General features: G+C 45.9%; 2 protein-coding genes across 2 annotated transcripts in view; one reads left to right on the top strand and one right to left on the bottom strand.

Moving 5' to 3' along the window:
• Positions 1–6,577, top strand: STMP1 (short transmembrane mitochondrial protein 1). The gene is made up of 3 exons (XM_078777742.1): positions 1–159; positions 3,120–3,173; positions 6,117–6,577. Exons 1-3 carry the CDS (start codon positions 145–147, stop codon positions 6,195–6,197), a joined length of 150 nt encoding a protein of 49 aa, XP_078633868.1. The 5' UTR covers positions 1–144; the 3' UTR covers positions 6,198–6,577.
• A 2,321-nt stretch (positions 6,578–8,898) lies between these two features.
• The window catches only part of LOC144892222 (uncharacterized), a 53,520-nt gene continuing 40,029 nt past the window's right edge, over positions 8,899–22,389 (bottom strand). The window contains exons 3-4 of the mRNA XM_078777740.1: positions 13,807–13,912; positions 8,899–11,252 (exon numbers count right to left, since the gene is read on the bottom strand). Coding sequence (XP_078633866.1) covers positions 11,127–11,252; positions 13,807–13,912 — 232 coding nt within the window. The 3' untranslated portion in view covers positions 8,899–11,126. The remainder of the gene's footprint in view (positions 11,253–13,806; positions 13,913–22,389) is intronic.

The following is a 22,389-nucleotide window of genomic DNA, read 5'->3' as shown; positions in this document are numbered from 1 at the left end:
TAAAATGAAATAAACGAGGTTGAACTGCACGACTTCATAACGAGATAATCGTTCGACGTTAATACGATCGGTGCCGTGCGGTGCCGGCAAAAGGTGAAACGTGTTTGGGTGTTTTTTTCGCACTGGCCTTCATTCCAACAAACTATGATACAGTTTCTGGTACGTAATCGTTTAACTGTTTTATTTTAATAAACTGACTTCAGGTTTAACTAACTCTGAACCTGTCTTGGGATCTCATCTGTTTTTGGCTTTCTCTTTGCGGTGTAATTAGAATTAGATGACAGTTGTTTTTTATATCGTACAGTAAATGTTTCGCAACTCCCCCCACGCCCCACACTCTCCTGTTCCGCGACCCCTTCTCCTGCCCCGTGACCCCTTCCCCTTCTGCCCCGTGACCCCTTCCCCTTCTGCCCCGTGACCCCTTCCCCTTCCCCTTCTCCTGTTCCGTGACCCCTTCTGTTCCGTGACCCCTTCTGTTCCGTGACCCCTTCTGTTCCGTGACCCCTTCTGTTCCGTGACCCCTTCTGTTCCGTGACCCCTTCTCCTGTTCCGTGACCCCTTCTCCTGTTCCGTGACCCCTTCTCCTGTTCCGTGACCCCTTCTCCTGTTCCGTGACCCCTTCTCCTGTTCCGTGACCCCTTCTCCTGTTCCGTGACCCCTTCTCCTGTTCCGTGACCCCTTCTCCTGTTCCGTGACCCCTTCTCCTGTTCCGTGACCCCTTCTCCTGTTCCGTGACCCCTTCTCCTGTTCCGTGACCACTTCTCCTGTTCCGTGACCACTTCTCCTGTTCCGTGACCACTTCTCCTGTTCCGTGACCACTTCTCCTGTTCCGTGACCACTTCTCCTGTTCCGTGACCACTTCTCCTGCCCCGTGACCCCTTCTCCTGCCCCGCGACCACTTCTCCTGCCCCGCGAACCCTTCTCCTGCCCCGCGAACGCTTCTCCTGCCCCGCGAACGCTTCTCCTGCCCCGCGAACCCTTCTCCTGCCCCGCGAACCCTTCTCCTGCCCCGCGAACCCTTCTCCTGCCCCGCGAACCCTTCTCCTGCCCCGCGAACCCTTCTCCTGCCCCGTGAACCCTTCTCCTGCCCCGCGAACCCTTCTCCTGCCCCGCGAACCCTTCTCCTGCCCCGCGAACCCTTCTCCTGCCCCGCGAACCCTTCTCCTGCCCCGCGAACCCTTCTCCTGCCCCGCGAACCCTTCTCCTGCCCCGCGAACCCTTCTCCTGCCCCGCGAACCCTTCTCCTGCCCCGCGAACCCTTCTCCTGCCCCGCGAACCCTTCTCCTGCCCCGCGAACCCTTCTCCTGCCCCGCGAACCCTTCTCCTGCCCCGCGAACCCTTCTCCTGCCCCGCGAACCCTTCTCCTGCCCCGCGAACCCTTCTCCTGCCCCGCGAACCCTTCTCCTGCCCCGCGAACCCTTCTCCTGCCCCGCGAACCCTTCTCCTGCCCCGCGAACCCTTCTCCTGCCCCGCGAACCCTTCTCCTGCCCCGCGAACCCTTCTCCTGCCCCGCGAACCCTTCTCCTGCCCCGCGAACCCTTCTCCTGCCCCGCGAACCCTTCTCCTGCCCCGCGAACCCTTCTCCTGCCCCGCGAACCCTTCTCCTGCCCCGCGAACCCTTCTCCTGCCCCGCGAACCCTTCTCCTGCCCCGCGAACCCTTCTCCTGCCCCGCGAACCCTTCTCCTGCCCCGCGAACCCTTCTCCTGCCCCGCGAACCCTTCTCCTGCCCCGCGGCCTTCTCCTGCCCCGCGGCCCCTTCTCCTGCCCCGCGGCCCCTTCTCCTGCCCCGCGGCCCCTTCTCCTGCCCCGCGGCCCCTTCTCCTGTTCCGCGACGACCCCTTCTCCTGTTCCGCGACGACCCCTTCTCCTGTTCCGCGACGACCCCTTCTCCTGTTCCGCGACGACCCCTTCTCCTGTTCCGCGACGACCCCTTCTCCTGTTCCGCGACGACCCCTTCTCCTGTTCCGCGACGACCCCTTCTCCTGTTCCGCGACGACCCCTTCTCCTGTTCCGCGACGACCCCTTCTCCTGTTCCGCGACGACCCCTTCTCCTGTTCCGCGACGACCCCTTCTCCTGTTCCGCGACGACCCCTTCTCCTGTTCCGCGACGACCCCTTCTCCTGTTCCGCGACGACCCCTTCTCCTGCTCCGCGACGACCCCTTCTCCTGCTCCGCGACCCCTTCTCCTGCTCCGCGACCCCTTCTGTTCCGCGACGACCCCTTCTCCTGTTCCGCGACGACCCCTTCTCCTGTTCCGCGACGACCCCTTCTCCTGTTCCGCGACGACCCCTTCTCCTGTTCCGCGACGACCCCTTCTCCTGTTCCGCGACGACCCCTTCTCCTGTTCCGCGACGACCCCTTCTCCTGTTCCGCGACGACCCCTTCTCCTGTGCCGCGACGACCCCTTCTCCTGTTCCGCGACGACCCCTTCTCCTGTTCCTGCTCCGCAGGCCCCCTTCCCGTTCCGCGACCCCCCCTTCCCGTTCCGCGACCCCCCTTGCAGTTCCGCGACCCCCCTTGCAGTTCCGCGACCCCCCTTGCAGTTCCGCGACCCCCCTTGCAGTTCCGCGACCCCCCTTGCAGTTCCGCGACCCCCCTTGCAGTTCCGCGACCCCCCTTGCAGTTCCGCGACCCCCCTTGCAGTTCCGCGACCCCCCTTGCAGTTCCGCGACCCCCCTTCCAGTTCCGCGACCCCCTTCCAGTTCCGCGACCCCCTTCCAGTTCCGCGACCCCCTTCCAGTTCCGCGACCCCCTTCCAGTTCCGCGACCCCCTTCCAGTTCCGCGCCCCCCTTCCAGTTCCGCGACCCCCCCTTCCTGTTCCGCGGCCCCTCCATTCCTGTTCCGCGACCCCCCCCCCCCCCTTCCTGTTCCGCGACCCCCCTTCCTGTTCCGCGACCCCCCCTTGCTGTTCCGTGCCCCCTTTGCTGTTCCGCGACCCCCTCCCCCCCCTTTCTTTGACCGCCTTCCCCTATCCCCCTACTACTCTGTGACCGCCTCCCCCTCTTGTTATGCGACCCCTCCCCTCCCCCTCCTGTTCTGCACTCCCCACCCCCTCCTCCCGAGATTTTTTTTTTTTTACATTACCTCTATAACAACATCCCTATGGTTTATCCTTAGGTGGGATTCGCTGTGGGGAATGCAGTGGGAATGTATATTGCACAAAACTATGAGGTGAGTAACGAATGTCTTTTGACTCACGATAAGTTAATTGAAAGTGTTGTGGTGCAACATTTTTGATGTTTTGATATCGTCATCACATTCATGATTGTTATCGTATTGGTTTGAGATTGCAAGGATTGCAAGGTACATGCTACAATGTTGAACTTTTTGTTTTGACAACGGCTTGTGTCGTTCTTGCAAGCATCTGGGATGACCAGGCCTTTATTTCTGATATCATTTAATGCTTGGTATTGTCAGGTGGTCCCTTCTCCTGTTCCGCGACGACCCCTTCTCCTGTTCCGCGACGACCCCTTCTCCTGTTCCGCGACGACCCCTTCTCCTGTTCCGCGACGACCCCTTCTCCTGTTCCGCGACGACCCCTTCTCCTGTTCCGCGACGACCCCTTCTCCTGTTCCGCGACGACCCCTTCTCCTGTTCCGCGACGACCCCTTCTCCTGCTCCGCGACCCCTTCTCCTGCTCCGCGACCCCTTCTCCTGTTCCGCGACGACCCCTTCTCCTGTTCCGCGACGACCCCTTCTCCTGTTCCGCGACGACCCCTTCTCCTGTTCCGCGACGACCCCTTCTCCTGTTCCGCGACGACCCCTTCTCCTGTTCCGCGACGACCCCTTCTCCTGTTCCGCGACGACCCCTTCTCCTGTTCCGCGACGACCCCTTCTCCTGTTCCGCGACGACCCCTTCTCCTGTTCCTGAGAAGGGGGGGATGAGACTGTAAAGGACTGTAAAGGGACTAATTACATATGTCAAATGTTTTTGTTTTTTTTCTTCACAGCAGCAAGGCTCCTGGAAGAGTTTGGTAGTACTCACAGTGGGAGAAACATCAAAAGTAGTTCACCAAGTACATCAAGTGACCAAGTAGTTTTCAAAACATAAAAAGTAGTTCATCAAGTAGTTTTTTTACTCCATCAGGATTTAATACGGGGATACTATTATGACATCAGGTCAGTCTTTATGCCTCCACCGACGGTCACCAGAGGCATTATATTTTTGGGTTGTCCATCCATCCGTCCATGTTAGGTTTTTGTTACCACCAAAATCCTTCTGGAAGAATATCCTTTGGACAGATGAGACCAAATTAGAGATTTTTTGTAAACCACATCATCTCTATGTTTACAGAAAACAAAATGAAGCCTTCAAAGAAAAGAACACCTTCCCTACAGTCAAACATGGAGGAGGTTCTGTGATGTTTTGAGGTTGCTGTGCTGCCTCTGGTACTGGGTGCCTTGTATGTGTGCATGGAATCATGAAATCGGGAGATTACCGAGGCATTTTGGAGCGCAATGTTCAACCTAGTGTCAGAAAGCTGGGGTTTGATGAGGTATTGGGAGTGGGAGGCGGGGGGGGGGGGGGAGTGGACCCCCAAAATATTTTTTGTTTGTTTAAAGTCTTATGTTTATGTTAGTATGATTCTACATGCTGCCCTGTCTTCTAGCAACCATTGAAATTGGTTAAAATACCTTTAGTCGGTGCAGTATACAGTTTATTCTACCAGGTGAACGCCAGGGGTATTGCCCCTATGTTTTTTAATGCCATGAACAAACTTTACTTCATCGCGGTTGATGAAGTTTGTGGACAAGTTTCATCAAACTCGTGTGTAGTTTCGGAGAATAGAGCAAATAGCTATTTTGAGGGGGTCAACCGCGCCCTTCCATTCTCCCGTAAAACAGATTTTGATGCGGTAAATACACCTTCGGTAGGCATCAGATAGGAAGCTTGTGGCCAGGTTTCATCAAAATCATGTTTGGTTTACATGGTAATGACTGAAATGTTTACATCCTGACTCACTAATTGAATGATTGACAAACTGACTGACTTATTGACAGACACTGCTCGATCTATCTAAAGCCCAGGTGAGCTAAGAATGGTACCTTTGGAGCACTAATAATCGATTTACTTGGAAAAAATATTTCAAAGTTGTAAAATGTCATGTCCGTTTTAATCACAATGTTACCTTTTAGCAAGCCTTGGAGCTTAATGTAGCGGTTCCAACACTACCATTTTTATTATTCTACAATAGCAGGAACCCTTTAGAATAACGTGTGGTGGATCTGGAAGGAGCACACAAAATTATATATTGTAATAATTCTCGAAGCAATATAAAAATATATAAAAGTACACTGAAGGAACACACAAACAACACCACCAACCACAGCCAGGAGGACGACTATATGTGATGACTACATTTTATAAAATCTCATTTTTTCTTATTTCACTTCATTATACATCCTCGTTGCACCTCACATAGACAGGAAATGTTTGACGTGCAACATGATGTCTTTTGAATAAATCCGTCAGCGGGGCAACGGGTCTTATCTGCTAGTTTTCTACAAAGTTTGTTTAAAAAAGAATAAATGAATGAAGAACCACCTTTAGAGGCCATTTTTCCCCGCAGAGCAGGGGTTGGCCTTTTTCGGGCACCTTGGTCCCCTTTTTGAAGCAATGTTTTATGGCCGGATGCCCTTCCTGCCGCCAACCCTGTTAGTCGCCTCTCGCGACACACAGGGAATTACCAGTGAACTGGTACTCAATTTGCCGACCTCGGAAGGATGACAGGCTGAGTGAACCCCCCTGGTGTTAATTCAGCGATCACCGGGATTCGAACCCAGGATCCTAGGATCCCAAGCTGGCACCCTAACTGCGAAGCCAACACCAGGATAAATAAATAAATGAATGTCAGATTAAATTCCATGTGTAAACAAAATCTGTAGAGTATTTTTTTGGAGACGTTCACAATGCTGTTTTGAAATGTTATCTTCATGTTGGAGTGATGTAGTGATGGCAAATTACTTGTTGTTGGGCTGGGTTAGTCATGGCCCGTATATGGAGTGAGCTGACTCTATGGCCGTGGCTTCCCTTTCACCAATGTCATTGCTGCCTTTGACAATGTAAAACTGCCGAATAATAAAAACGGATTTGTTTCATCCAACCTTCCAAAGGTCCCCAATGTGGGAAAGAAGGTGGAGGAATGGAAGAAAGCATTGAACTCCAAAAAGAAGAATGGTGGAGATGATAAATGATTGTGGGTTAGTGCCTGAATCTGCGTTAAATGTGTTTGTCAAAATCAGTTTTGAAGCGAGAGCCTCAATTAGTCCAGAGTTTTAAAACTGCAATACATTTTTACATTTGGTGCACTACTTCCTATCTCTCTCTACCAGAATCGGTAAGAGTCATAAAGATTGCACTCTTCATCTTCTTTATTGCTGGACCTGTCTTTATTTGAATTGTTAGGTTAGCATTATCATTCTCTCTGGACCAGCTGCAGTGTCAATGCAATGTTTTTTGGGTTTTTTTTTTTTTCATCTTCCATAGCCAATATTGCATGGAATGTAAAATGCAATTTGTGGACTGAGGTGGTGCATGAACCTTGATCAATAAAATAAATGCCCATTTCATAAAATCATGTTTGTTTTAAAAAGCCTTATGCACAGTAAGATCGGGATTGCAATTCAACAATGAGCCATCTGATAACTTCAGTGATTTTGAGGCAGACACCACAATGATACAATGATTTTTGACCATCTGTTCCTCTCTGGCACTTTGCTGATCTTTCACCTTTTGTCCCCCAGCTTATGGAAGCTTCCATAGGTGTGTTAAAAAAAAGAAAAAAAAGAAGTGCATTTCAGTGCTGCAGGAAAAAAAAAAGTAAGGAAGTATCATGTTTGCAAGTGAGCATTAACCATTTCTCCATTTTATTTTGAAATGCAGTCAATTATAATATGACTAAAGAAGCCGCAGAACCTACTGAAACCTCGCTTGTGATAGTCTGAGTATTGCGTGAAATTTTTGCGATTCATCTCCAGATCTCAGTAAGAGGACCTTCCAAAAAATCATTGACACCATTGACGAACACAACTTTACTTGTTGTCGCCCGCCCCTCCGACAAGGATAAGGTTGGTGGATAAAGAGCTCTGACTGACCGACTGATCATCCGTCCATGTACTTTTGTGTACGCAGTATTTCAAAAGCCGTTGAACATTTACCTTTCATATTGCAGATATCCATTCCTCATGACATCGTCTCAACCTCATTAGATCAGGGCTGCGATTGGCTGAATTATGTTGCCATGGCAAACATCGGTAACTTGGCTTGTGTACTTGAGATTTTAAAAACGGTTCAAGATTTAACTTTCATATGACACAGATCAATTCCTCTTACCACCCAAAAGGTGGGGACATGGAGTATCAGCTCCTTGTTTTACATATCGAACTTCATCCAGCCGTCACTGTCTTTGATCCCAGCATAGAGTTTGATTTTGATCATTTCCAAACATGGCAATAAATAATGAGATATGCTTCAGCAGTGAATGGACAAGCCTGTGGGTGATGAGCCTATGTAGATGAATTAACTTTGGCCTATCATATTGCCATAATCATCAATATACCATGCCCTACGCAGAGCGTTGGTGCTGCCGGTGCAGTTACGATAGGCCTAAATGGTCGAGCCTAAACATAGTTCCCATTCCAAAATCAGATAAAAAACGTTTTTTGGAGAGAATATCTCAACTCTTACCACAAACGTTCCTTGTCATTCCTTGATATGCTGAGAGAATGTCGACTTCCACATTCTAGAAAATTTGTTGCAAGCTCTGCATGCAGCAGCAGCTTTCCTTTGTTTGCTATCCTGGGCAGTTGTGTTAACCCAGGAACCAAGATACTTGAAGCAATTGACTGTTTCAAGTTTTATTCCATTAACATTCCAGTAGACAGAACCATACATTCCAAGACCTATGGGGTAGTGTTCCATGACTATTGAGCCTACAGTGTGGTCTATAGGTATGCACACTCACCTGTAAGCTGTCTAGCCTGGGTTCGAATCCCATCCCAGCTATAAACGGCCATCCCAGTGTTTGACAGGAAGTGTGCCTCATCCAATTTGTGTGCCATCCCACATGGACGGTAAACAGTCATCCTGTCTTCCAGCATTTGTTGATGGACATTAAAGATTCCATGGTATCCTTGGTGAAGAGAAGGTGAGCTATCACCAGCACCAAGGCCAAAATCCTGCCCTAACCTCAGCGTTGCATCAGGCGTGGGGGGGGGGGGGGGGGCGTTGCATCAGGCATGGGGGCACTGCATCAGGCATGGGGGCACTGAATCAGGCGTGGGGGGCACTGCATCAGGCATGGGGGCACTGAATCAGGCGTGGGGGGCACTGCATCAGGCGTGGGGGGCACTGCATCAGGCGTGGGGGGGGGACTGCATCAGGCGTGGGGGGGCACTGCGTCAGGCGTGGGGGGGACTGCATCAGTGGCACAGCCACTGCCTCAGGAGCATGCAAACAACGACAACAGCCACAGCCATGACAACAATTACGTGTTATAAACGATCCTTTATCGCATGTTTTACTTCATTTTTCATCCTCATTGAGATTCACAGATAGACATGCAATATGTTTGTGAAGTACAACTTGCTGTCTTTTGATTATACCCATGAGCAAGACAATTAAACCTGTCTTTGCTAGTTATTAAAAATTTGCTCCATATCAAATCATATGCATACAAGCATTATCAATGCACAGACCAATACACCACCTAACGGTCACTCGTAAATAATTGGGGACAGTATGGCAAATGTGATTGAATGTGTGTCTTTTTAAATGATCCTTGGACGTCAAAAGCATGCCAGATGGCGGCAGGTAATATGGAAAGTTTGAACAAAAGGAGGAATTTATTAAAATGATTGCACATTGTCATTTTGTGTACCGGGAAACAACCTGACATTGATGTCAATTCTTTATTTATTAATTTTTTCCAGAGTGATCAAACAATCCATCTTCAATATGACCAGTATGCATGTGTGGCACAAGGTAACAAACATTGTACCTCACAGTTCTGTAATATTTTAATAAATAATAACAATCATTGCTCTTTTAATAAATAAAGCTTGACATTTATATTGGGCATACAATGCAGCAAGCACAAGAAAATCAGCATGACCAATGAGGGGTAGGGGTTGGGGAGGGGTACATACATGATCAATGAAGGATCGTCAAAAATGTTCCCCCTCAAATACGAAGGAATGTTCCTCCAGTTATATTGCACAAATGTTTTTTTCCTTCCTGTGATTTCCAGCCACATTCACATTATTCAAAGAAGCAAACTTTCCTAATGTATATGTATTGACAAAAGGAGTAGACGCAGATGTCACAGGTTGTGAACATTTTCTTAGCAGAGTTAACGATGCATCGTTGGCTATTTCATTGCAGGATGTTGTCAAAACAGCATAGGGAAGTGAAGAAGAACCACTTCTTTCATGTCTTCGGACCCATAGGGCTAATACTAGACCGGTCACCACTCCGACGCAGGTTAATCGAATGGCTCAGTCATCCTAGTAAGCTGGTACCCATTTTGCCGACCTCAGAAGGATGACAGGCTGAGTTAACCCACCTGGTGTTATTTCAAAGGCACGACAGGGGCTCAAACTCAGGAACCCTAATATCTCAAGCAAGCTATCCTAACCTTTAAGCAAACGTCAGGCTTCAAGGAAGTAAAGGTATATTTGTGTTGGAACTGTTGCTTGAGATTTTCCAATTGCACCCAAACATTTTATAATTATACTACCACCTTAATAGTCCGGAGTCATAGAAAAAGGAGAAATTAAGTTGCAATGTTACCGTAGCTCAAAATATATGAATTGACCTGCAATCCCTCCCTTCCTTCTTGAGACAACGATTTGAATTGCACCGGAAATCCTAAAATTAAGCTGACATTTAAGATCCGCAATAAACATCCACAATCTCTGGGAATGAGGAGGTGAAGCAAATTGATTTTGTGCCCATGAATAGCGTTACCCGTCCTTCCGGTAGGGGTCAGTAAGCCACGTGCACAGGTGAAAAATCCAAAGTCTTCCCATCTTCATGGGGCGTGGGGTGATTATTCGTGCCCTTGACCTGACCCTGGTAAACACAAACCAAAGCCTCCCATGTTCGGGGTTTGGGAGGGCGACAAAGGAAGGACCCCAATACTCTTTATGCAAATGTGCATCGTATAGTGCCACCTTGTGGAAGCCGGTATTACAAGTCATAATAAAATCCTCAATGGACATCATTGCATACCCCCAGCGGGTCTGCAAAATTTGGTGGAAATCGGCCAAGCCACTTTTGATTCCACAAGGTTCAGACATAGAAACATGCAATTGCTGACCTTTAGTATGATGCTTTTTTAAAATAAAAAGGCAATGGAATGTTAACAAATTAAATTGCAAATTGGTCACCATTTACCCATCAAAGGAATACGTTATGCTGTTTTTGTGATGCTCCTCCCAAGAGACGATTTATTTTTTGTTTACTTTCTTGTAATGAAAAGAAAAAGCAGATCAATCTTTCCATTGTGGTATTCTTAGTTTGGAGGTTGGTGCTCTTTGTAGGCCATGTTCGTCAAAGGAGTCTATCTTTTGGCAAGATCAATATCAAAACAAGAAATTTAAACATGGTATCAATACACAATGGCCTGATTTTCACAAAAGTAGCACTGTGTAGTGTGTATGTATAGAAGCTAGCCAGGGCCTAAATAATAATAACAATAATGAAGTTATTGTATGATTTACGGCAGTGCAGGTGAGGAGTCGATACAAATTTTCTAGGTAGTAGGTTGTAGACAGCAACCGCCCAGGGTAGTACTACCGTTCGGACATAGGAGCATTAAATTGGTGCCCGGGACCATCTTACACTCTCCCTGTCAGGATTGCTGGTCTTACTCAAGCGATAGCTACCGGGCTAGCTTCGATCTCTCTTTCTCGCAAAACAACACCATACACATTTCCTCCTTTTCATTTAAGGTCTGACCTCGATGAGGGCTATAGTCCGTGCTTGGAGCCTCCAACATTAAAAACATTTAAAAAAAAAATCTAAAAGTGAAAGGCAACTGGTAGGGTTGGCAGACCTTGAACCTTATTACTTGCACAAAACAAGAACCCATGCATTTCTTGATCCAAGAGCCATTCATACCATCAGGAGACTGGGTATAAAAGAGTCTCCTCAAGACCAATATCCTGAAATTCTCCTTCATCCACATTTTGAAACTTTGGTTCTTCACAATGTTCTTCATTTGTCATCAAGTCTTCAGAACCATTAACCTGTTTAAAAAAAAGGAGTGATTGAGGCTCAAATGAGCTGACACATAATTTTACAATTCAGACATTCATACAGCACAACAAATTTGAACCAGTGCTATCTTAAAATGTTAACAATGCTGTGCACATCATGGATACCCAAGTAGATTATGTCCTTTCTCAAAATCCCATTATATGGGGTGAGGCAAATTTGTGAAAAAATAATTCTTATTAAACCAAAGTGCTTCCAAGTTTGAAAATAAAAAAACCTTTTCATCGATGCTATAAAAGGAGCCGTGTGTATGTCCATGCGTGTGGGTTCTACCCATTGTTTGGACTGTTTACCTGACTCTACCCACAAATTTTATACTATGGCCACCATGTTGATGCTTTCTGTGATGCAAAGTCAAAGACATCTTCAGAGCTGTCATATTCACAATCTCCATGCCCTCCCTATAAGTTTTCCCATCAGTGTAAAATGACAAAAGTGACAGATAAAAGGATTTTGAGTCGATAGGCGTCATGTGCCTTGTGAAGATCGGCCTCAGCGATGTATTGTTTATGCATCGCCCAAATAACTGTGGCATTCTCTCAAGAATGGCTTTTACCACAGAGGTTATGCAGGTCCTTGCTATTGTGTTTGACTATCTTCTCTTAAACTAGCGCATTACCCATCGACCAGAGACCATAAAACCCATGCCACTATAAAGGACTTTGTAGAAGAAGGGAGGGCAGAGTTGAGGGCTGGGGGCTGGGGAAGTAAAGGTCGGACAGATTTGGAAGGGGGAGGTTGAGGCTTCAGCAGGGCATGGGGGAGGGGTGAGGACTTTTAGTGGGTGTGCAGGGTTCAGGAGATGTGTTAGTCTACTCACAGTAAATTGTAACTGGCCACAAGTGCTCGTGTGTGTGTGTGTGTGTGTGTGTGTGTCACTGTAGGCGTAGGGGGTGACACAATCACAATCAGCGAATCGTCGATTGACTTGGTTGGAAAGTTAAGAATCAACTTACTTGGAACAATAATTTGTTTTTGTTTAATCAGAAAGGTGCCTGTTTTAAAAGCCAGTATTTCTGGCATGGAAGAAGATCGAGATTTAATGCAACGGTTTCAATGGTGACATTTTTATTTTCTACGACAGTAGGAATCCTTTGGAATAAAGTGTGACGGACACTGAAGGAGCACACAAAATTATATATCGTAATATTTATTGAGGCAATGTAACAAAATATAAAAGTACATGGAAATAACTCACAAACAACAACAACAACAGCAGCAAGAACAATTGTTATTATTTTTAAAAATACTTTTTGTGAGTTTTACTTCATTTTACATCCTCGTTGAGATGCCCAGAAAGACATGCAATATAACTATGAAACTTGGACGTTTTCCCACAATTTGCTCTTGAAGTGTGGTGCCTCCCCCCCCCCCCCCCCCCCGACCCCCCACAACTGCAATATCGCGATTTTGTGTCACGTCGTATTTCGACTTTGCACAGTTTTGTCTTGGAAAGGTGTAAAACTGTACTGATACATCCAAATAAGGTGTCATATGAACAAGTGTCATCTTCTGGTTCATTTCATATGCTGCACTGCCTGCTATTCATAATATAATAGGATTGACAAGGTTATTTGTGACTATACCCCAATTTTGTTGGTGACGCTCTTGAAAAATGTGTTTTAGCTACTTTTGTTTTTGTCTAGAATGCATATATTCAACTAAAATGGTGATTATGGTATATTATAATGAACATCTTTCAGTTGTAAACATTTGACACCATCTATATGTTTGTATGACATCTAGGGAGCAAATTATTGGACTTTTTACTGATGGGAGGCATCTACAGCGACACCAAATTTGAAATTTGTGTTTGAAAAAACACAAGGTCCAACTATGGATCCCCTCCCCCTCTCCACTCCCCCCCAAGCTTTCGTGTAAGAGTATTAATGGACTACAGGTGGACATTTATTTGTGACAGGTCTGTGGGGAAATGTTCAATAGCCTTAAAAATAAATTTCATGAAGGAAATCAATCAAGTTTAATTGGCATCCAGGTGTGAAGAATAATTGGCATTTACATTACTTGCATTGTTGTAAACAGGAGGAAAAAATCACATTAAAACAACCTACCAACTGCCACCATCAAATGTTTGGAGGGTCCACCTCTCCATGTTGAAAGGCCAATGTACATGATGCAACTTTTTTTTTTTTTGCAACAAAATTTCACTTTACAGCACTTTTAGTTGCACAGCATGCATCCAACTTTCTTTCTTTAGCTTTATCACATGATTTCATCATCCTCGTAATATTGTCCAGTGAGCTGATTGGCTGAGGATGGTGGTAGTTCAGAAAATCGAAAAGTTAATTGCAGCGCTGCTTTTTTTTCTCTGCAACTTCCAAGGATTGCACAACTCCCAGTGCATAAAATGCAACTTTTTGTTGCATCGTACAATATACAGGTCTTAATGATGGGCAGGGCTTGTATAAAATACTGGATCCATGAATGACTGGTCGTTAAAGGTTCATAATCAAAAGACTTGTTCATTGTTGATGACACGAATTAACCAAATGTTTGCCAACAAACCTGGTCAAGGGCTTTGTGAGCCACTGCAATCAACTCCTTCACGTTCATGCAGTGCACAGACCTGACATTCCCAGTAGAATGCTTAACATTCTGATTCTTGCATCTGCTGAAACATCAGAATAAAATTTAATACGTGAAGCCTTCAGCCATGGAGTGTGCATATTAGATCGTTTTATCAAGTTCTGCAATCTAGTTGAGCTTGTGTTACACTCGTCTCCAATAACAGGTGAACAGGGGTACAACAACGAGAGGCAACAAAAAGGACAATGGATCCAGGTTATTGTATGTTAAGGCAAATAGACTTTCCATGTTCACCTCAGTTCCAATCCCCGTCAACACGCAACATGTCTTAGACTCCTAATTCACGAATATCAAGGGTACCAAACAACTCCACGAGTGTAACACCATCCAAAAAGTTCCATATGCCCACGTGTCCTCCAAAAAAAGATTAACCATGTTTTCATATAAAATGACAAAGTACCTGCAATTAAAGGAAACTTAGAAAGAGAAAAAAGGTATTTGGTCCATCACATCTACATCATCCATATCTATCCCATTCACATCATGCAGTAGTTAACTTTTTGGCAAACCATTGTATGCTAAATTTATCTCGCTCTTTTACTCTTGATCTCTTTTTATTTCTCTTTTTCTGTTTCCATGGAGAGGTTTCTCTTGCAAATTGTTTTTGTAAGGCTCACTTGGATGGGTTTGGGGTAGAGGAGTAGCAGCCGAAACCCAAATCTGATCCTGCGTCCTCCTAAAGACTCAATCTTTGCCTATCCAGGTTCATCCTGAAGACTCAATCTTTGCCTACCCAGGTTCCTCCTGAAGACTCAATCTTTGCCTATCCAGGTTCATCCGGATGGCTCCAATCCTGCATTCGGTCTTTTATTTGATTAAGAGTTTAAAACTTCCAAATAATACCTAGGATTTTACTTAAAGAAGCACAATCTTGACATTTTTATGCCTCCACCGAGAGTCGCCGAAGGCATTATGTTTTCTGGTTGTCCGTCCATCCGTGATAGGTTTTCGTTACCGCGATAACTTGAGAACGGCTGAAGGGATTTTGGTCAAACTTGGTGCAGGTATGTATAATGAGGTAAAGATGAATCAATTCGATTTTGGGGGCACAAGGTCAAAGGTCAGAGGTCATGTCAGATAAAAATGTGATAACTTGAGAACAGCTGAATAGATTTAAATCAAACTTGCTCCGATTCGGTTCTCCGATCGCGCTGCAATTTTTTTCCGGTCTCTGTTTTTCACGGTCTTTTCATCCCATACTTCCTTGTTTTAAAATCTCAAAAAAAAAAAAAAAAAACCCAAAAACATTTCCTTCCGTTTTTATTCGTTTATTCGTTCTTAGTTGTTCGTTCGTTCATTCTTCGACCACGCTGTTTGTGATCACGTTGTTAAAAAATGTCTCATCTGAACCCTGAAGACCTGTATTCTGTCATATTCTATAACACCTTTTTCTTCTTCTTCTATAAAAGGATGCTTTCGACTTGCTCACCAAATCCATTCATTCCAAAAAAAAATTCCATCTCTTACAGTGCCTCTTTCATACATTCCCTAAACTCTCCAGCACTCCATCCTCCCTCCAGCGTCCTCAAACGTATTTTTGACTCGAATGTCTCAAGAAACTCATTTTGCAATAAATGTTCGTTTCCCATTAATCGTACATTTTTCAAAATCCCATCACCCCAAAATCCCATTTCCCATCACCCCTCCCCTCTAAATCTACCACCTTGCCCATCCCCTCCAAATCATCCCCATCACCCATCTCTTTCAAATCTTCCCCCTTGCCCCTCCCCTCCAAATCTTCCCAATCACCCATTCCTTTCAAATCTCCCCCCACACCCCTCCCCTCCGAGACTCTCCCTCGCTCCTCCCCTCCTAGACTCCCCTCTCACCCCTCCCCCTCAAAGCGTCCTCCCCGCTTCTTCCCCCTTCCAACTTTCACCTTCATCTCCCTCAACCTTCTGCCTCGCTCTTCCCCCTCGTCAAATAACACCTCACTGCACATCTCCCAATCACCATCAAACCTTTTGTCTGCCCCATCCTTCCCTTTCTCCGAGCTATTCTGTAATCTCTGACACACCTTCAACAGCTCTCCCTACCTCTTCCTCCTCTTCCACATCTTACCCTACCGCTCCCCCCCCCCCTGTTCTGTATCCGATGCTCCCCCTTCCTCTTCCTTAACACTATGGACCTCAAACATCCGGGGCCTTCGCTCAAACATGTCTGATCTCTCCATACAGGTTGCTTCTGACAAACCAGATGTGATCTGCTTAACAGAAACTTTGCTCCTTCATGATGTCTCTGATTCCTTGGTATCTCTCCCAGGTTACTCCCTACTCCGGTATGATAGACCTGAGCCTCGTCCTGGAGGTGGGGTTGCTATCTTTATAAAAAAACTCTCTTCCTCACTCGCCCTGCACTGCCCTCTCTCCACCTCACCCCCAGGAATACCTTTGGCTACGGCTTCCCCTTCGCTCCCACCTTTTGTTCATATGTGTGTTGTACCATCCACCAAACAGTGATGACTCCATCTACATCTCGCTGTCTGAGAATATGGACCAACTTCTATCTACCCATCCCAACTCTCTCTTCCTCATATGTGGTGATTTCAACTGTCACCTTGCCAGTTGGCTGGGTGTGGGTACCTCTCTCACCAGCCATGGCTCTTCAGCAAAGGACTTCTGTGACTCACTGGGACTGACACAATCTGTCAATTTCCCGACCCGGATTTCAGTCAACGGAGCATCTTCTCTTCTGGACTTGGTTATGACTAACTTCCCTGAAAATGTCTGCTGCTCTTCTTCTGCTCCAATCGGCTCTTCTGATCATGTGCTTGTTAAAGTGGACATCTCTCTGACCATTCTCAGAGAGCCTCCTCAGCGTCGAAGAGTCTGGCATTTCACTCAGGCCAACTGGCACGGTCTTCAAGCAGCCATCAATCATCTGGACTGGTCTCCCATCTCTACTGCCTCTGACATAAATTCTTCCTGGGAATTCTTCCAAAGCAAACTGCTCTCTCTCATGCACAGATTTATCCCATCTCGTCTTCTGTTGTCATACCCTTCCTCCCGTCCATGGTACACGGAATCTTGTGGTGAGGCTATTGCCCAGAAACAACTTGCTTTCGTCTCCTGGAAAGCAAATCCAACGGAAGGAAATCTCATTTCCTTTCACAAAGCCCGAAACAAGTGTGTGTCCACCCTCAGGAGAGCCAGGAAACAATATCTCTCCGTTCTCAGGACCGAACTCTCTTATCTGTCTCCCTCTTCCAAATCCTGGTGGCGTCTGGTCAAATCTGTTTCTGGTGTTTGTTCCCCCTCCATCCCCTCCCTCACCTCAAATGGCCACACGGCTGACTCCGCACGTGAAAAAGCTGAATGCCTCAACTCTGTGTTTGCCTCTAAATCTTGTGTCCCAAACCCATCCCTCTCTGTACCCACCGTACCCAGTCGTACCCAGCTGCTCCTGGACTCTGTGTCCTTTCCTCCTGACAAGGTGGAAAAGTTTCTGTCAACCCTCGACTCGGATTCTGCAACTGGACCTGTCGGCATCAGCCCACGGGTCCTAAAATCCTGTTCTTCCGCTCTTTCACTCCCTCTCTCTGTTCTCTTCACCCTCTCTTTTGCTCAAGGTCATCTTCCATCTGCTTGGAAATCTGCCAACATCACCGCTTTGCACAAAAAAGGTGCAAAAACAGATCCCAGCAACTACAGACCAATCAGCCTTCTCCCAATTATCAGCAAAGTCATGGAATCCATCATTGCTTCAGATATGAAATCTTTCCTCTTCTCCAATGGCTTGATCTCTGATCATCAATTTGGTTTCAGACCTGGACACTCTACTCTGGACATGCTGCTTCTGCTTTCTCAACAATGGATCAACAGAGGTCCTCAATGCCAAACAGGAAATTAGAGCAGTCTCCCTTGACATATCACGTGCCTTCGATACGGTCTGGCACCCCGCTCTGCTCACCAAACTCTCCTCTTTTGGTATCCATGGAAATCTCCACGCATGGCTGGCGGACTTCCTCTCTAGTCGTAGTCAACGTGTGGGCCTGAATGGGTTTCTCTCATCTCCTCTTCCTGTTCAGGCTGGAGTTCCACAAGGCAGTGTTCTAGGCCCTGTGCTTTTTCTGGTCTTCATCAATGATCTCTCTGACTCTCTTGAAAATCCTCTGTATCTCTTTGCTGATGACTCTACTCTCTGTCGCTCCATTCTTTATCCCTCAGATCGGCAGTCTGCTGCCTCCTCACTCTCTGCAGACCTGGACAAAATCACAGACTGGGCAAACAAGTGGAACATGTCTTTCAATCCTGACAAATCTCACACTCTTACGATGTCTCTCCGAAAAGACCGACTGGACAACCCTCCCATCCACTTTCTGAATAATCCTCTCCAAGAAGTTCTGTCACTCAAGCTTTTGGGTCTCTCTATCTGCCATGATCTTTCCTGGGAAAACCACATTTCAAATCTGGCCTCCAAAGCCAGTCGCCGACTGGGCATCCTCCGTCGTGCGAAGTCCTTCCTTGGCACACCTGAGCTCCTCACCACATACAAGGCTTTCATCCACAGCTCAATGGAATACTGCTCTCCCCTCTGGGCTGGTGCTCCTGCCTCACACCTAGCTCGTCTTCACGCTGTTGAAACCAAAGCATTCAGAATCATTGGAATCTCCCGCGATGAAGCTAACTCCAAGGGCCTCTCACTCACTCACCGCAGGCAGGTTGGTGGTCTTTCCATCTTCTACCGACTCCTCTCTGGCCTTGCCCCCCCAGCTCTCTCTGGGCTCTGTCCCGCAAATATTCCTACAGGTCGCACAAGATCTGCCTGCAACCCTCTTATGGTCAAACTGCCAAAATCAAGACTCTCTGCTCACCTTCACTCATTCATTCCTCTTTTCTCCCGCCTCTGGAACAAACTCCCTCACTCTCTTCAATCCCACTCCACCCTCCAGGTCTTTAAAACAGCTGTTCACCACCATCTCTTATCTTCCCCCATCCAAAACCTTGATCTTTTCTACCCCCGCTAATTTCACCCCAATTCCACTTTTTTGAAATACCAACTTCTGTCCTGGAAGTCATTGGTGTCCTTGTGTTTTATACTTCTCCCTCCACCCCCCCCCCCCTTCCCATGCCTCCTCCCCCCAAGCCCTCTCCCTTCCACACATCTCCCTGCTCTCAAATGTTGTGTTTGTGTGCTTCACCTTCTCTCCTCATCTTGTTTTCCGCTCCCGCTTTTTGTGTGTTTTGTTTGTGTGGTTGATTTGTTTGTGAAGTAAATGTTAGCTCTTTCACGAGCCTCGATTCAGTATACAAAAAAAACAAAAAAACAAAAAAACTTGGCACAAGTATTATAATGATGTAATAATGTGGGCGGAGGCATATCGGTCGACGTCGTGACGTCGAAGAGTGTTGTTCGAGTTCCATATATCCTTTGTATCTTTGGCGATGTCGCTAGTTGCATCGAGACAGTTCACTAGTAATGTACAGTGCCTTCAATCATTCATGGATCACTGAGTCTATTATCAACAACTGTAATTGAAAAAAATAGGCTGTATCGGCTCTTCTGACATAAGCCTTTTGAGAATAATGGGAGATATTACAATTACAAGAGTTACAGTAACATATTAACCACGACTGTGACTTGCCGAAAAACATTATTACATTAAAAAGTTTAATATGAACAAAAACAACATGAAGAATACTTGACGTGAAATTAATAAAATTATTAGTAAAGGCAATAAAGCGGACAGTCCGGAAAATTGCTCCAATCGGCAGGAGGTTTACTCCAATCCTACAGATATAGCTAATTAATAACATTCTTATTTTACTAACATCAGCGGATCACCAGCAAAGCAAAATTTCAATTTTTTTTTTATACCCAAATTTTTTTTTTTTCCTTGTATGACAAATTATTTTGAAATAATTGAGATTGGCAGTGAGCTTACAAGTCCCACAAGTTGTGGCTTTGATGAAATTTGTTCTGTGGTAAAGTCTGTTATACCTTTTATTTCTCACCCTTAGCCCATATATTTAATTTATGTTTTGTTACTGGTTCCATTCCTTCGAATCTAAAGGTTGCTAAAGTTACTCCTATTGAATTGTCAAGCTATTCCTAATTAATAGACCCATACATGTTCTTCCGTGATTTTCTAAAATTCTGGAGAGACTTGTTTACAACCATCTATTTAAATTTATCTCTAATTTAACGTTATTTTTGATCAGCAGTTTGGCTTTTGTAGCAAGCACTCTACAGATATGGCTCTTATTCACTTGACAGATTTAATCTCTAATTCCCTCTCTGATAGATTGTGTACCGCTGGCGTTTTCATTGGCTTGTCCAAAGCCTTTGGTACTGTGGAAATGTAACTCATTGATTGGGACTGGTAACTCATTGATTGGGACTGGTAACGAAGCAGATAGACGATTTCGTAAATGAATGTCAGGAATGTGCACGAACATGGTAATGTCTTGTCCACCTGGTCACAGCCCCAGGCTGGAGCACCCCCCTATTGTTTGGTAAATGGAACTCGCAGCAGGAGGGGAGCGAGCTGGTGCCAGTGAGGCGACCGAGTAATGTTTGCGGAGAACGGATTAGGATTAGCGGAGGAAGGATTAATACTGCGGTGCCCATAAAAGAGTGAACATCTCCTTGACTCAGGAGCACTCATCCTCAGAAGCCCTGCCCGACGGAATGAACGCGTACCACGAGTACGGCGCTGCAGAGAAGACATCAGCCACGAAAGAGGGACTATGCGGATAGAGTTACCTGGTCCATTGAGTTAAACGGTAGTTATTTGGTATTGGAATGATGTGAACAACCAGTTAATAAAGTTGTGATCTTTTGTAAACCTGTGACATCATTGGAGTCTTGAGTCTCACAACACTTCCTCGACAATCTGGAGGCACCGCTGGATTTCGAGTGGACTTCGCCAAGGTAAGCATGGCGTCTTGGGGATGGTCCATTATGAAATACGAACCTGTGTTTAATTCTGAACATGGTGGAGGATGTGTGTGTGGGGCTTGCCGCGATAGAGGTAAAAGTCACGGATGGAACGGTTTAAATGATTCTATTATTCGTGTGCTTGCGAGGATGCGTACGTTATACGCTGGGTGTTAAGAGCCTTACTCTGGTCTGCAGGCAAATCTGCTCATGAAGTGCACCATGAGGCGATTTGTTTGCCGGTTCGGTAAGGTCCGTACACGTGTACAATCGTGTACACCCGTTTTAAATTAATAAATAAATAATTTTTTTTCAGTTTTCCCGCCATGTCTAAAACTCGTTTGATCAACGTATAAATTAATGACAGACAACGCCATCTCATGCCGGTCCAGAATTATTGTGAAAGATGGCGATTGGATGAAAATTGCATACCGACACTCCCTCACTGTCCCTCATTGTCCCTCATTTCCATTTCGGCTACCTGTCTCTTGCCCCCGCTCTTTCTTGCGAAATGAACGTTCTTTGAACAAGTGGAATGATTTAGGAATGTTTAGAGGTCATTGCAATATTAATTACTTGGGATCATTTGTGAAATTTCATGAACAGATATGTGCAATGGATCTAATTTGAGTGAGTATGAGAAAATTTGGTGCAGGATTCGTGGAATGTACAAGGCTGGTACATGTGTTTAGCACTTGAAGACGTACCCCTGAGCTGCCCGCTCAAGGTGTGCGATTAAGGTGGCGGACAAAGAAAGTATTATATACAGATATTTTTTCTCAGTCAAATTGGATGGGAAAAATGCACTTTTATATTTTCCCCCATTGCAATGTGCTTATATTTTGGAACGGCTAGGGGGATTTAAATAAAATAAAAATGAGTAAGTTTTTCAGACATGCTTCACGGTTAAATGAAAGACAATAATTAAGCGCTTTGGGGAAGGCAATGGCAAACCACCCAATGTCGTACACGATATTTTCAGCACGATCATGGATTTGAGAATGCATGTAACTTGCAGTGTTGAACAAATTAATACAGAGAGAAAGAGATAGACAGGAAGAGAGAAAGACATAGAGAGAGAGACAGAGAGAGAGAGATAGACAGAGAGAGACAAACAGACAGAGAGACAGAGAGAGAGAGACAGAAAGAAAGAGAGAGAGACATAGAGACAGACAGAGATAAAGATGATATTTAGACACATAGAGAGAGACAGACAGACAGACAGAGAGAGATAGACAGAGAGAGACAGAAAGTGAGAGAGAGAGACAGACAGAGAGAGATAGACAGAGAGAGACAAACAGACAGAGAGACAGAGAGAGAGAGACAGAAAGAAAGAGAGAGAGACATAGAGACAGACAGAGATAAAGATGATATTCAGACAGATAGAGAGAGACAGACAGAGAGAGATAGACAGAGAGAGACAGAAAGTGAGAGAGAGACAGACAGAGAGAGACAGACAGAGAGACAAACAGACAGAGAGACAGAGAGAGAGAGACAGAAAGAAAGAGAGAGAGACATAGAGACAGACAGAGATAAAGATGATATTCAGACAGATAGAGAGAGACAGACAGACAGACAGAGAGAGATAGACAGAGAGAGACAGAAAGTGAGAGAGAGACAGAG

Source organism: Myxine glutinosa, chromosome 1 (assembly GCF_964187855.1).
Source record: "Myxine glutinosa chromosome 1, kmMyxGlut1.1, whole genome shotgun sequence".
In the NCBI taxonomy this organism is placed as follows: Eukaryota; Metazoa; Chordata; class Myxini; order Myxiniformes; family Myxinidae; genus Myxine; species Myxine glutinosa.
This window is presented reverse-complemented; position numbering and strand designations above follow the sequence as displayed.